The sequence below is a fragment of the Ammospiza nelsoni genome, chromosome 8 (genome assembly GCF_027579445.1).
Source record: "Ammospiza nelsoni isolate bAmmNel1 chromosome 8, bAmmNel1.pri, whole genome shotgun sequence".
NCBI lineage: Eukaryota > Metazoa > Chordata > Aves > Passeriformes > Passerellidae > Ammospiza > Ammospiza nelsoni.
In genome coordinates, this window is record NC_080640.1 from 38,838,909 (window position 1) to 38,854,742 (window position 15,834).

A 15,834-nucleotide genomic window follows, 5' to 3' on the forward strand; every position below is an offset into this window, starting at 1 on the left:
AGCATTGTTTGGGCACTAAAAGGGATGGGTGTGTTTTAAAAAGCCTTGTGAACAGCAATGAGGAGGAAAAAAGTGTTGGGTACATTTTGAATTTAGTAAAATGAATATTATGTTTAATATTGCTTTATAGTTTATAATAGAGAATTTAAAATATACAGCTGGGAAAAAAATGCTGAAATTGTTTTTTTTTCTGAAATGTTGAAACTGATGGCTTAGCATTTACAAAAGTCTCTCCAAAAATTATTTCTGTGTGATTTTTCAAGGCTTGTAGACACCTGTCATTCACTTCCAGTGGATCCACGTCTTAAAATGTAAACCCACTGTATCAGATAACTTTGGTTATTTATTTTTAAATATATATATACAGCAACAACAGCAGGGAGAGCAGCACCAGAGTGAGCTCAGCTCTGCTGTGAACATCTTTATCTCAGGGCCTGAGTCTCCTCTCATTGCCACTGAGTTAAAGCAGTGCTCACACAGGGGTAATTTGAATGACAGTGCTTTTCTTCAGGTTAGGCTGGGAACTGGGCTGAAGCATTGCTCTGCTGCCTCCTGTGTTCCCAGGGCTCTCTGAGGGGAGGAATGTTTGTTATATAAGTGCCGTTCTGGGGGTTTATTTTCTGCTCCATCCTTCCTTTAGGGGGAAGCAGGCATTGATGGAGTGAAAGGAGAGAAGGGTGCCCAGGGTGAAAAAGGAGACCGAGGGCCGCTGGGATTACCCGTGAGTATCCAGGAAGCAGGCAGCACTTTGGGAGCCAAACCAAAGGCAGCTGTAAAAGGATCCCTCAATAGCAGAGGCACGTGGGGATTTGCTGTGTGCAGTCAGAGAAAGAGATGGTCTATAAATAACTGTGCCTTTGCTTTTTAAACCCAAAGCTTCGGTTTCTGTGCTGAGCCTTCAGCTTCTAGATGTGCTGAACAGATGAGTGATCACTTTATTTCCTCCTGCTTCTGGCAGGACTGGGAGAATCCAGCAGTAGCCTTCCTGGAGGCTCTGTGCGCTTCAGGGCAAGAAGAGAAACATAAGTCAGAGATGTGGAAAGAGAAAAACCTTCCCCAGCCATTTGTGTCCTGGGCTCAGCTTTGTACACAGCATGGTGGTTCTTAGTGCAACCAGCTTGTTTGATAGCTGGAGCATTCCTGTCCCTTCTGCCATGGGATCAGTGCTCCCCCTGGCCCAGCCTGTCCTGCTGTGTGTGAGCTCAGTTCTAATCCTGGTGTTAGAGCAGTGCTCGGCTTAGCTGAGCTCAGTTCTAACCCTGGTGTTAGAGCACTGCTTGGCTTAGCTGAGCTCAGTTCTAGCCCTGGTGTTAGAGCACTGCTTGGCTTAGCTGAGCTCAGTTCTAGCCCTGGTGTTAGAGCAGTGCTTGGCTTAGCTGAGCTCAGTTCTAGCCCTGGTGTTAGAGCACTGCTTGGCTTAGCAAGAGACTTTGGGGCACAGTGTATTGTAGAGAAGTTGCAGGAGCTGTAGATACAAACCTGATGGTGAGTTGGTGGTGATTTAGTCCTACCCAGTTGTTCCACCAGCCCCCAGGTTCTCTCATCATAAAAAGCACTGGTGGCACTGTAGACCTTCCCCAAATGTACAAACACTGCAGAGTGCATCTCATGTGCTTGTTGTCCTGTGTTCAACCACCTAGATCCCTTGTCCCTGACTTTGGCTGAGATGTGTGTCTTTGTTTGTGAAATGTTTTCCTCCTTTAGTTGTGCAGAGCAGTGGTTCCCTTCTGGAGCCTGGATGAATCCCCTCTGACCCCAGGCTCCCAGATGAGCCCAGCCTGAGCACATTCCCTGGGGCTCCAGGCAGAGCAGTGGGAGGAAGGGAGGGATGCTTTTGGAAGGCTCACGGGCCAGGGATTGTGCCTCAGTGAAGCAGTGAGAAGGCAGAACCCAGTCCCCTGAGACATGCCAATGGAAGTTTTCTGTGCAAATGGTTATTTTCCCTCAGGCCTGTGGGGTATCCAGACAGGAGAAGGAGATCCTTGTGACACCCCAAGCAGAATCAGCCCAGCAATTACCCCAACATCTCATCCTTGGGGCAGGGAATGCCCTAGCTGCTTCTCCTACAGCAGTGAGCCCCATGGGGGTCCTTGGCTTCTCCCATCCCTCTCCCTGAGCTGGGGAGGTGGGAATGCTGGCTCAGAAGGATCCTCTCAGGAGTGTTTTGTTGGCATCAGCAATATTGGCTGGCCAACCAGGCAGCACAGCTCCTAAGATCAAATACTGTGGAACTTGTATCCTTCGTCAGAGGCACTGAGCTCTCTCCACAAGGCTCCCCATGCCTGATCCAGTGTATCTTCAGCCTGTCAAACCAAATGCAGTGCCAAGCAGGTTCTGAAATATTTCAGGCTGTAAAATCCTGAAGCTGGATCTGCTGCCTTTTTCTCTGACTTGGGGCTTGACATCATGCTGGAATTCCAGTCCTGATTATCTGCAGTAGCCTTGGCCGACAGGGTGAGGAGCTTGTAATGCTCAAGTGGAGGAAAACTCAGGATTTGGTGCTTATATCCTACCCCAGTTTCCCTCCAAGCCACTGGGCTTGATGGGCCTTGGCAGAACCACAGTCAGGCCTTGTGGATGAGGAGGTTCAGGGCAGGAGCTGAGCAGACAGCAAGGGGCCACTTGATCTCAGGCTGGTGTAACTCTGCACTGGTGACACAGGGAGATGAGCCACCTGTTTCATAAGCCCCCAAACAACTGCCTGTGCAGTGGAGCAAGCCTGCAGCTGACCTAGTGGGCACCACAAGCCCCGGGGTTCTTGGTAGCAGCTTGAACAGCTGATGGTTCTGCAGTGCCTGCAAATGCCTTGGTGAGCAGTGGCCTCTGAGCCTTGTGTCTCACCTGTGTTGCCCAGCCTGCCACAAAGGCAATGCAGATTCCAGCTCCACTGTCACATTTTCTTTTCACCACCTGTCATAGAACAGCTGCTTCCCTAGGAGGTTTCCTGGTGGCATTGAGTGAGGGAAATTTAAGAGGATCTGAAAGTTGCAGGTCGACATTATATGTATTCAGTGTTTCTATGTTTTTGTTGGTTTGCTTGTAAGTGCCATCACTTGTCCTTAATTTTTGTTAATTGCAAGCATATGTTTGTCTCAAGTCACTGCTTGACTCACCTCTTGTTTCCCCTCACCCTCTCCCCTCTCCTGTGCCTGGTTTCTGTGACCCCTCCCTGCCTGTTCAGGGTGCTTCAGGTTTAGACGGCAGGCCTGGACCAGCGGTGAGTTCCACTTCTCTGTTACCCCACGTTTGTCCTCCCCACTGTCGTCACTCGTGTTGTGTCTTCCACCCAAGTCTTGTTTATACCAGCAATAATCTTATTTTTACCAAAGCAGGCTTGGGAGGGGGTTAAACTTTAAATGAGGAGTGATGTCACACACTTGTTGTCTTTGATGCTACCAGTCTGGGTGCTGGGATCACAGCCTGCTTGTTCCACTCTGTCTCAGGAGCAAGAGGAATGAAACCTCTGCATGATTCCATGATGCTCCAACCTGTCATTCTCCAGGAGATGGGAGAGGGACTCATCAGCAGCAACTGTAGTCGCAGCACAAGGGGGAATGGCTTCAAAATGCAAGATTCAGTGGGTTTAGGTTGGATAGGAGGAAAAAGTTCTTTACTGTGAGGCCCTGGCACAGGTTGCCCAGAGAAGCTGTGGCTGCCTCTCCCCTGGAAGTGTTCAAGGCCAGGCTGGACAAGGCTTGGAGCAGCCTGAGATAGTGGAAGGTTGGTTGGAAGGGGGTTGGAACAAGCTGATCTTCAAGGCCCCTTCCAATCTAAACCATTCTATGATTCTAAGTAATGCCAACCTGGTTCTGCAAACCACTCAGCTATTCTTGGGTAACAGCTGTTAAATATTTTTTTTCTTGGGTAACAGCCAAATATTTTTAATCCCTCTTGGGAAATCACAGATCGCCCGTGTACAATCCATTTGGCTGTTTAAAAACAAAAAGCAATTTCTCCTCCTCAGTGTAGCTGGGAATAATTTCAGCTGCTCTGACTGCTGAAGGGAATCTGAGTGGCAGCTTATAGAGTCACTTGTTTGGGGAAACTGTACATACAATTTTATAGATGTGCAGGAGAGATTTCAGTGTATTCCTTAGCAGGAAATGATGCATAAATGAAGGCAATTAAGATTTCCACAATTGCATGGATCTAAGGAGAGCCTGGTTTTTCTCTCTGCCACACTGAAGTTGTGTGCTGCATGAGCTACTCCTCAGCTTGTGTTCTGTGGATCTGGACTTCTCTGGAGAGCTCTCCTGATCCACGTGAGCTGTCCTGCTCTCGTCAGAGGGGTTCCTTTAGTGACTAAGCATTGCAGACTGACATTAAAAAGTGCGAGACCCTTTGCTTTAAGGCTTTTAGAAAAAGACTCTCCCTCTCCTTGGTTCTTCCTAGAAGTCAGGCAGTGTGCCTCAAAAGTACCCCTTTATTGAGGCTCCATGAGGGAATTGTAGATCCATACCTTTGTGATTCAAGGAGTGTGAGCTGGAGGTGCTGGAATCCTGTTCTTAGCCAGAGGGGTATTACTGAACCCCCCTGCTGCCAACATTAAAGATCACTCTGATTGATTTCCCAGAGGCCGGGCGAGTCTCAGGAGCACCAGCAAGGAGGTTTGGTGTGCTGGTGGGAGATGGGCTCTGTGTCAAAGGCTCAGGAAGAACACCGGGTTAGCGTGGCTGGGAGCCTGGTGGAGTGACAGCAATGGCACAGGAGGAGCAGAGGGACAGGAGGATGCCCCTCCCAGCTCACACCTGTGCCTGTACACACCTGCATCCAGCTCTGCAGCTTGGGCTCTGCCAGCTGGCATGAACCACCAACCCAACACTTCCCATCTCCTCAGCTACACTGACTCCAGGAGCGGGTAGAGAAAATAGGGAAATAAGCAAAAAGAAAAGCAAAATGTTTATCATGTGTGTAAATGGCCTTTATTGTGCTACAGCTTTCAGCCTTGTCTGGTATAGCCTAGAAAGAAAGAAAGAATTACTGTTTGTGGAGCTGGCAGAAATGCCTGCTGAAATAATTGTCAGGAGAGAGCTTCAGAAGTACAAATGAGGCTCTGGAAGCGGTGCTGCTGTGATCTAACACAGCAGTTCCCATGTTCCTCAAACTGCCTTGCCAGCTGAAAGCTGTAGTGCTGCTAGGTGCCTTCCTCCAGCAGCCTGTGCTTTTCCTAAGGGAGCAGCAGTGTCTCTTGGCTTTAAGGAGGCCTGATATAAAAGTGTACTGATGTGTTTTCCTTCCTACAACTGCAGGGTATTCCAGGACCAATTGGGGCTTCGGGACCAGCAGGACCAAAAGGAGAAAGGGTGAGTTTTGTTCAGAACTGACAACTGTTCTAGAACTGCTCTGAAGATACCACAGCTCTGGGGGATAGAGGAGCTCCAGGCTTTTCCAGAGCTGGAATTGCCCTCTCCTTGCTCATACAAGAGCCTCAGCTGGGCCTCTTTGGTGCTTCAGTATCTCATCCTTGGGGGTTTTCAGGTGCTTTGAAGTGCATCCTTTGCTTTTTCTTCTATGGTGCTCTGCTGCCTGTTTGTACTAAATAGGAATGTGAACAGTTTCTGCTCTTTTGTGTCCATTTCAGGGCAGTAAAGGAGACCCTGGAGTTGCAGGACCAATGGGGCCAGCAGGGCTTCCTGTAAGTATGGAAATCCTTGGGATTTACCTCCTGAACCTGTTTCCTTGCTATGCTTGACAGCTGAATATGTTCTGTGACACAGTGTTTGCAGCCACAGCTCTGTTAGCTGTAACTCAGGTTACAGGATTGTGTTCACTATGGGAGTGACAGAAAAAGCTGAGGAGCTTCAGAGCAGACTCAGAGTGATGTGGAGGAGGCTGAAATTGTAAATTCACCTTGGTCCTTGAACTACCTAAAGAAGCTGTGTGGGACTCCCAGGATGTGTCTCTCAGTCCAAAGTGCTGCTTTTGAGCAGCTCCTTTACCTTTCACAGCCTGGGTGTCTGGCTCCTGTCTGAGAGACCCCTGTGTTGTCACTGCAAAAGGGACAAAAGCTGCCTTCAGTGATGTTAATTCCACTGTCTGGGATTGCTTTTGGCAAAATGGGGTTGGTGCTGTGGTCTCATGCAGTCATGGAGTGGCTTTGTTGTTTAACACAAAAAGAAGTTTGTTGCATGCTCATAACTAATTTGTTTCTTATCTGAAGAGTCCACGGGGTAGGCAGTGGTGATGTTACCACCTGCATGGTCTGATGGAGGTGAAGAGGAGGTTGCCTATTGGAAAAATTGTGTTTATTTTTGACATAGCCATTGCACCAAATGGAAAAACCCCCAAAATCCTGAGCACACATTCATCTCTTTAGTGGGAACATGGTGAAATCTGCTTGTTTTGAAACGTTTCTTTCTGTGTTGCTGCATTTCAGGGTTTACAAGGTCTACCTGGTGACAAGGGAGTCCGGGTAAGTTCCCAGCACACTTTGTGTTTCATTGCTTTGCTAACAGCTGTACTCAGCGACAGCCCAGGGAACTCCTGTGGCACCAGCATGGTTTGTGTGCCACACCTTCACCCCAGTCCCTTTGCACACCTGTGCTTCAGGTGTGAGACCTGTAGCTCATTCCATCACCTGGAACATTGGGCTACACCTCACTGAAGGCTCTAGGAGGGATTTTCTGATGTGCTCCTTGTGGTCACACCTCTGTTCTGACTGAAGCACAGGACTTGGTTAGGCCAGCATGGTGTGCCTTAGGAAATCCTGCTTACCTAGTTCCTGATGAATAATAGGGATTCCTGGGAGAATCAGCTGAGGTGCAGCCAGCAAGTCTTATTTCAGTACTTCTAAATTGTCCCTGAAGCATGAAAAAGAAGGTTGTCTTCCAGCAAACAATCCTGCAGAGAATTTGAAAGATGGAAATTTTGAAAAGATAAATTAAATTTGCTTCTCTTGAAGAATCAGGCCTGAAGTCTCCTCAGGCATTGTCCTGATGTGGTGGTGCAGAGCTGGGTCAAACCCAGTGGCAGGAATGGCACCTTTCCCATTGTACCACCAGCGTTATGGAAAGGTAAACATTGCTAAGTGTCTGTTGAGAAGCTCCTTCTTTTTCATCAGGTTTTCTTGCCTATTAAGTCCTTGAATCTGGATCTTTTTGATAAAAAAATTTAAGAGCTGTGGTTGGATATTATTTAGATTTAGAAATATAAATTACTTTTGCATTTGAGTCTGTAATATTACAATTGTATAAATGTCAAGAGGTTCAGTACAGTACAAGTGTATGTAGCCACACCTTTTATTCATAAGGCTCTGACACCATCTAAATTTACCTGGAGGTGTAATTTTTTATAGTGCATGTGCCCATGTGATGATTTCATTATATAGATTTGCTTTTGATGTGTAGTGAGTGTTCTCTGTCCTCTGTCTGCAATGGGTTTCTGACCTTACTCTGCACAGAAAGGACAGTTCTGGACAGCACTAAGCCAACTGGCATCTTAAACTAGGGGAGAAAGGTTCAAGTGTCATGGAAGCACCAAAGTTCTCCCCTTTTTTAATCATTGCATTTCTGGCTTTGCTTCTTAACTTTCACTTCACTTTTGTTTTGCGTGTGTGGCTTCTTCTAAAATCTGTCATTTTTAATTCCTAGACTTTTTCAGTTGGTTTTTCAGCTGAGTGCCTTAGTTAAAAGAAGGCTCTTTCATTAATGGGATTTCTCTGAGCTCTGGCATAACAGCAAGTGAGAACTGGGAGAAATTGCAGCTCCTTGTAGAGGATGAGCTGGGAAGCACGAGTGGGGAGTTCTGCTGGCATGACTGCACTCTGCCTCGCTGCAGTTTGCAATGGCAAAGTGAGATTCAGGAGTGGAATGGGCAAGTGCAATATCTTAGGGGGCCCTGGAGAGTACCCCTTTTGCCACTGAGCCTTTGTACAGGGATTTCCCCTGCTCTGAAGTCCCAGTTTGCCAAAAGCCTCTCTTTTCCTCCATGCTTTTTAAATCCCAGAAATGCTCCTGCTGCTCTCTCTTGAAGCAGGAGATAGCATGGCTGTGCCTGGGCTGTGGCACTAATGGCAGCGGGGACAGCCAGCATTTTGTGAAAGCCAGCTGAAAAAGTGTGAGCCCTGAACTTGTCCTGCTGTTATTTTAATGCTGTGGGGGTCTGTGTGTGTTTGTGCATCTTCCTTGCTCCTACAGGTCCACCTTTGTCCCCTTTATCCCTTCCTCCTCTTCCACCTTTCTTCCTGGTTCCTTCCTCCAGAGCAACCCATGCTGCATTTTTCCTGGATTATCCTCTCCATTCCAGTGCTTGGTTCTGGGTGACTTCTCCTCATTTCCTCTCATCTCCCATCCATTTCTCTTGCCAGCTTTGGGTTTAACACTATTTTTTAAAGAAGCAGCAGCCTGTGCTGTCCGATTTTATCCCTTAATTCCTTTAACACAAGGACCCTAAGCTCAGTTCCCTGTGCAGCAGCCCCTTCCCCTGTTGGATGCTCAGCAGCTTTGAGAATTTCCTGTTACACAGCAGGATTTGGTGTGGATGTAACTGGCAAATGCCACCCTATGCCCTGCCTTGTGCTGCCAGTTAAGGATCAGGGACCTGTGGCTGTGCTGCCTAGGACTGCTCCCTGGTCTAAGAGGTTTTTTGGGAGAGCACTACTCAGAGCATCCCGAAGGACAGCCAGACTGTGCAGACTCAGAGCTGAGCTCTTCCTTCATTCCCTGGCTTATGGTTCCCTGAGGGAGACTTTCTGTCAGAATGGGAATTCAGAGGGGTACAAAAGCCTCCCAGTGCTATCCCAGTGCAAGAGGGACCTTCCCAGGCAGCTGGAGATGGAGATAATGTGGCACAATACTGGCCAGAGGGGTGGTTTCCATCCCGATTTCCCGTCCAAGGTGCCCTCTGTGATGTGTGGGAAGCCCTGGGAAGTGGTGTGAGGATCCCTTTGGTGCTGAGCCCTGGCCATGTGGGACTGCAGCCACAGCCACAGTGTTTATGCAGCTCCAAACATTGATCTTCACATCTCAGAGGGAAATTGATTTTAAAAATGTTTCCTAAATGTTTATCCTTTTTTAATCTATCGCTGACATTTGTTTGAAATGGATGATCCTAAAGCTTTTGTGTATTCTTTTTTTCTCGGACTAAACTATTATTTACAGGGGGAGAGGGGCAAGAAAGGCTCTAGAGGGTCTAAAGGGGATAAGGGAGACCAAGGAGCACCTGGATTAGATGCACCCTGTCCGTTGGTATGTCCTGTTTCATCAAATGTATTGTTTTAAGATGTGTTGATGGGGAAGACAGAAGGAAATCATAACACAAATAATGGTCTTGCAAAAGTCCAACATTTGGATAAGCCCAGCTGGGTTCCCACCACAGCCTGTGGGACCAAGTGATCCTCTGAGGGATCAGGCTGCTGAGTGACCATGGTTATGTTCCTTCCTCTTCCAGACAAAGGTTTGGGTACATGGGTGTGCCATGTGCTGGGAGCTCAGGGCTCTCTCCACTGTGGATGCAGCCCTGTCTCCCTTGCTGCTGGTTCCAGCTCTTCTCTGGAGATGCTCCATGGGATCAAAGCTACCTGACAGCAAAACTGCAATGCTGGTTCCTTGCCTTGGAATAGCAGCCAGCTGATGTGATGGCCTGAGAGCACACAGGGCACTTGAGCTGCACTACCCAGAGCGAAAACAAGTCTCAGTTACCCTAAATGGGATGTTTCTGTCAAAACAGATTGGCTGTAAGTCTAGACAAGTAAATAAATACAGGAATATGTGTACATTTTAATCTAAATTCATATGCTGCAGCAAACACTGCCAGAAATCTGCTAGCAGTGCCACAGATTCCAGGAGTACTTGGGCATCATTCTTTTAGCAATCCAGCTGCTGGGTTTCTCAGTGAGGGTTGGAGGAATGGCTGATTTTGGAATGGAGGAAACACCATTCCCACCCTCTCCGAGAAGCATCTCGTGGCTCACAGATGACAGAAACTGCTGCTGCTGCCCAGCCCAGCGTGCAGACAGGGCCCAGTGTGGGTGTGCAGCCGAGTGCCCCGTCTGTGCCAGGCCCAGCAGGCACTCAGCCTCTCCTCCTGGGGCGTGGAGCTGCCTGGCACTGACTGAAATAACGATAGTGGTTGATTTCATGAACAGGGCCTGCGAGGTTTTAAAGGCGAGAAGGGTGAGCCGGGGTTACCTGGGCTGGACGGCCTGGATGCCCCATGCCCATTGGTATGGTGTACCTTCCCTTTCCTGCATGCTCGTTTGCTTTTGGCCTCTTGCTGCTATTTCTGATCCCCCAAACAGCTGCATGCCCTGGAAACACTGGCAGTTCCTTCCTTACCTGTCTCCAGACTCCCTCCCTCTCATTGCTGCTGTCAGAACCAGGCCCTTCCCTTCATTCTGATCCCCAACAGCTGTCAGCAGCACTTTGTGGCATGAGGGAAATAGAGTTGGAATGTGGTTTTATTTACAACAGCTTCACTTCTTCCTTTGCCTTCCCTTTGACAATAAACCAGTGTATGCAGACCCAGCTCTACACGGGCTTGGCTTCCTCACAAGGAGCTGCAGTGCTTGTGTCCTTCATTAACTCTGTTTTTAATGGCTTGTGTGTGTTGAGCACAGCCTGACATGGTTCTGGATGACCTCAGTCACCCCATACATGAAGATGACTGAAAAGAATAGTTATCCCATTAGTAAGCCCATGTGAAACATATTAATAGGGACACTTAACTTCCCTGCTGGATCATTCCTATTTATGACTCTCCCCAAAAGTCTAAATTGTACCCATAGCATCCAAAACACTTGAATTTACAATTGCCTGTTTCCTAAAATCCATCTTATTCAAGTAATAAAATTATTATTGTATTAGTGCCTGATGTAGCCCAACTGTTGTAGGACAAAAGTATTCAGAAACACTTAACCCCAACTGATTTCTTAGTATCCCAATAAATTTATTCATTTTCTCTGAGTTTTCTGGAGATGCAGCATTCAGGTGACGTTTTGCTCTCTGAGAGAGTTTCAGCATCTCCATAATACAAAGAAACTTTTACTCCCCTGCCCATCCAGCCCTGTTTGGCATGACAAGGTTTGCTGGAGGATGGTCTTTCCAAGCCTTATGCTCACTTAAGGAGGTTTGAAGCCATCTGCAAGGGATGGGATTTGTTAGTTCAACTAGCTGGGAAAATGCATCCCAAAGCAAAAAGCCACATTTAGTTTAAAAGATTTTCCTAGTTTCTTGAGGGGAAAAAAAAAGCACAATGAAATTGCCATTAAAAGCCTTTGTTATTTGAGCTTTGTGAAGAGCTAATATAATTTCCCTTCCAGTGCTCCCTCCTTTGAGTGCTGTTGCCTCTTTGGGACAGTGACCACTCACAGTCTCAGTTGCTGCTCTGTAAATTCTGGGTAGTAGAAGCTTGTGCCAGTGCCCCAGGTGAAACCATCCCTGGCCAGAACAGTGCTCCAAGGAGGAAGACCACAGAGCCATGTGCTTTGTGTCCCAGTGATCACAGCCAGGTTTCTGTGGAGTAACTTCTGCCTGAGTAAGGCACCTAATTTCACAGGTGCAAGGATTCCACCAGTGCCCTGGCAGGTGACATTTCTGGTTTTGTCACTGCTCCCAGTGAGGACTCACCCCACATGGCCATATTAGAACTCACACTTCTTTTCATACCTATTTTCATTAAGGGAAACTTGCCAGAAAATCTGATGAAGTATGGATGCTGTTATTTTTTATACATGGTGTTCTGGCATGCAAGCTAGCTTGGGAACGTGAATAAGCATGTTTTTTGATCCAACTAGGTTAAAAGCTTGGCATCCAGCTGACACATCCGTGTGTGCAGCTCATGGAGGCTGTGAACTAACTCTTGGCACACGTGAGATGTGTGGAAGGAGATCCTTGGTACTAACAAGCACCTCGTGTTTCCATTCTCGGCACACTGGCCCGCAACAAACACTTCCTTGTGACCCTGGTGTTCCTTTGATCCCTGAGCTGTGACTCCCTGGCCTCCCATTCCTTCATACACCTAACTCCCATCCCCTCCTGCCATGCACTGTACCAGCCATTCCTGTCACCACCAGTGTACCAATGGGAACACCACCATTTACCCAGTAAATAAGTTGGAATTCTGTATTTCCACGTAGCTGGGGCAAAGGGAGGAAACAGCACAAGGAGGCCAAAGTCCAAAAAATGCATTTGAAAGCAATATAACATCATGGCAGTCAGTATATCAGCCCCCTGGAAGTGCATCTCCAGCAAATAGTTCATTTCTCAATATATTACTGTGCATTTGCTTTTCTGTTTGTATTTTTTTTTTGGTTTCCTGGGGAAAAGTTATAGACCATGAGTCTGCCATGTGCATACAGCACGAGAATTTGACTTCTTGTGTCAGACACCTTACTCTGTCTGCTGCTCCAGAGCACCTTAGCACTGGTGTCATACCTAGCCCATCAAAGAGGGCTGCACAGGGTTGAAATGATGGCAGTAATCTACAAAAGCATTTCCCAGCCATGGAGCCCAAGACGTCAAGGGTGCAGAAGTGCCAGGGGATTTCCACAGAAATCCCACCGATGTTTTTGAAGCCAAAGTCCCTTTTCAGGGAGTCAGCTGAGACATCATGAACCAGCAGAGGGGCTGCCCTAATTTCCCTGGAGCAGGATCTGCCCAGAGGCAAGAGGGGATAACTGGGCAGTGTCTCACGTGACAAAGCAAACCCTTTAACAGGGCAGGAAGGAAATGGGAGATTTTTTTCTAGACCCTCCTCAGTGTCTGAGGTTAGTGCTGACTCTGGGATTGGCTTTTAAGCTCAGTGTTGCAGAGCCAAGCCTGAGGACACAGAGCAGCCACCACTCACTTTCCTGTTCATCTGGCTGGGTTGGACCTCCTATGTTCCTTGTCTTCTTCCTTCAAGGAAGGCTGGCTGGGCTCCTTTCTTAGAGGAGGGTGGTTCTCGGGTACATAAGTCCCTTGCAAGCCTGCAGGCATTTCCCCTCTTCACCCCAGCCCCTGCTCCAGGCTGCACTGCTTGTGCCAGCCAGAAGTCTGGGTCATCTGAAGGATGAGGAATATCTCTCAGACTATTCCTCCAGCCCAGGTTCAAACTGTTTGTTGCAGTAACAGTTAACACATGCTGTCCTTTCCATCTCTGTGCTACTTTCTGTGTCCTAAACTCCTGTTTCATCCATCTTTTCCACAGGGAGAAGATGGCCTTCCAGTTCAAGGCTGCTGGAATAAGGTAATTTGGAAATGCTGCTGTGCTGAGTTGGCAGTGCCACGGGTCCTGCTAACGTTTTCCATGATCTGCCTAAGGGCAGAGGAGCTGTGGATGCATGGCTGGGATCCCAGAAAAGTGGCAACCAAAACTCCTCCTTATTTAAATATCACAGCTCAGCTCTGTAGGCTATAAGGAAAGAACTGTACCTGTGGCCTTTGAGCTGCCTGCCCCAAAGTGCTCTAATCCTTGCACAAAGATGAAATTTCCTGCTGGGTTCTCTCAGACCCCCCCTGCACTCCCCAGGGTCTGGCCCCCCTTCAGGAAAGGTGGAAAAGGATCCCTGATGAGATCCATCAGAGCTGCTTTTCCTCCTGGAGAGCCCAGAGCCAGCTTCCCTAACAGTGTCCTTGCCCTGTGAGCTGTCACTAACACTTGTTTATGTTTTCTTTTGCAGTGATGATTCTAACCCTGGACTGACCTGTGTGTGTTACTGTACATAGAATATTTATTTTTATACGGTGTTCTTCTCTGAAATGCCAGAAGTTATGCATTTTTACAAATTATCAAAAAGTGGCATATTTTTTGTACAGAAAATACTAGATCTCCCTTTTTCCCCATTTGTCAGTTCTCTGTATGATTCTATGTCTGCATTACGCTTGTTTTGTCATGGAGTACAGCTGTAATATTTACATGATATTTGTGCACACATGATGAATATAGGAACTTTAATAAATTATTGCATTTAAAGTGCCCAAAGGAACTGCCCTGTATAGATTTAAAGGTCATTTTCATTTTTCAAGCTGGATAATTCAAGAATATTTCAAAATATTATGTATTTTTTATTAAAGTGAAATATTAACACTTCTGTTGTGATGAATTAAAGTGTTGCTGAAAAACCTCCTAGTGGTCCTGTGCACTGGGAATGTAGAGACACCATGATTTACAATTATCCTCCCATGATCTGGAATAACCCTGATGATAAGGAGCCCTGGTTGGCAAGAAATTCTCATCCCTTTCTAAATTGTAGGCTTTCAAACAGCTTAATTAAATCCTTATTTCAAATTAAGCATAACGCAGCATACCTTGATATCCTAACAAATGTTTGTAAAATCAATCCACGTGGCTTCTTAAAATGTTAACCAAATGTTGCATGCAAATTTGCAGAGTGTGTAATTTTCATTTGCATATGCACATCTTAATTATCCTTCCTGACCTACCTTTGTTGATGTCTCAAGTCTAAACTATGCAGAGAGGAAAATACTACCAGGCTAAAGTGAGCATAACAGTGTGCTTTGCTTAGGGTGTGAGGGGAAAGGTGGGAGCCTAAATCTGTTCCCTAAAACGCCTCCCCTTGCCTTGCCCTTCAGAGAGGGGAAAAAGGCAGGGCAGGAGTCTCGGGGGAAGCTGCCAGTGTTTAATGATCCCGAAGGAGAAGCACAAGTGGTGATTTATTAGCGAGACTGATCCACTCAAGTCCTGCTCCCTCTATTCACCTGTTCATCTCTTCACAAACTGTTATCAGGTGATTTCCCGGAGGATTCCAAGCAGCCTTTTAGCACCATCATAATAAAGTGACAGAGTAAGGGATGTAGTTCCCTTGTAGCCAGGGAAAGGGCTGCTGGGGCCTGCCCAAGGATCCCAGCCCAGCCTCTGACTGCTGCAATCCATCTGTCACTCGGCCTTTCAGAAATGGACTGAATTTCATCTGAAAACAGGGAGTTTTCTACTGCCCTGTGTCCTTTCCCTCCTTGCCCTGCAGGCTGTTCCGACTCCAGTGCCCTCACAGTTAGGAAACTCCTTGCAACTTTCGACCTTAACTAATTCATGGTATTTACAACTATTTGTTCTCAAGCCAACATTGTCCTTGGGATGAAACGTTTCCATGCATGATGTTTTCATGAGATGCTTGGTGTGCTGCAGCTGAAACGGCACAGAAAGAAAATGGACCACAGAGCACTGAGGGATTCTCTCTGGTTTCTTTCTCAGTAATAGATGTTGTTAATATAAGCCCCAGCTCCCTGTTTAAAGGCTTTGCAGCTGTGAAACTAATTGGAACAGCTAATGGGCCAATTGTGTTTTACTTGCACACCTGTTAAAGCAGTTACTAAAGACCCAGCCAGGTGAACCTCTTGTGCTTTGGGTTTGGAAGGTTAGAGCAGCAGCAGTGAGTTCCTGCTCTGATCTTGATGGTAGGATGTCTGAATGCTTCAGTCCCTTTACAAATCCTGGCTATTCTTAATCCTTAAAAATACAGAGATCCCTAGGAGAAGCTGCCAATGCTTCCTGTTCCCTTTGGTCTGTGTAGCATGGTTTTTGTGTAGCTGGGTTTTGTGATTGCACTGCATGGGATTGCTGTTGGTTGTTTTTATCTGATCCAAGAGCAGAGCAAGTGCACATCTCCCACCTTGTCCTGACACAGCTCCTGAAAGGTTAAGGACTCTCAGGGTGATGCTGCACCTGTTTTATTTCTTGGGCTGTTTTTTGACTGCTCTATTTGTGAGAAAGAGGGAGGTGTAAGGGAGCTTGAATTGAAATTGCCTGAACTCCTGATAGTACCTGACTTAGGTCAGCAAAGACTTACCTACCACGGGGAAAACGTGTAAGGCACCCACTCATTTAAAGGTTGGGGAAATGGTGACAAATGTTCCCTGTGGCTGTGGCAGATCATAGCCTGGGATCTCAACTGAAGTA

The 15,834-nt window shown here is 47.0% G+C and overlaps 1 protein-coding gene across 1 annotated transcript in view; it reads left to right on the forward strand.

The window, feature by feature from the left end:
- The window catches only part of LOC132076337 (collagen alpha-1(XIII) chain-like), a 55,020-nt gene extending 40,981 nt beyond the window's left edge, over nucleotides 1-14,039 (forward strand). The window contains exons 33-40 of the mRNA XM_059477372.1: nucleotides 641-721; nucleotides 3,182-3,217; nucleotides 5,250-5,303; nucleotides 5,582-5,635; nucleotides 6,377-6,412; nucleotides 9,099-9,185; nucleotides 13,126-13,164; nucleotides 13,598-14,039. Coding sequence (XP_059333355.1) covers nucleotides 641-721; nucleotides 3,182-3,217; nucleotides 5,250-5,303; nucleotides 5,582-5,635; nucleotides 6,377-6,412; nucleotides 9,099-9,185; nucleotides 13,126-13,164; nucleotides 13,598-13,600 — 390 coding nt within the window. The 3' untranslated portion in view covers nucleotides 13,601-14,039. The remainder of the gene's footprint in view (nucleotides 1-640; nucleotides 722-3,181; nucleotides 3,218-5,249; nucleotides 5,304-5,581; nucleotides 5,636-6,376; nucleotides 6,413-9,098; nucleotides 9,186-13,125; nucleotides 13,165-13,597) is intronic.
- The last annotated feature ends 1,795 nt before the right edge of the window (nucleotides 14,040-15,834 follow it).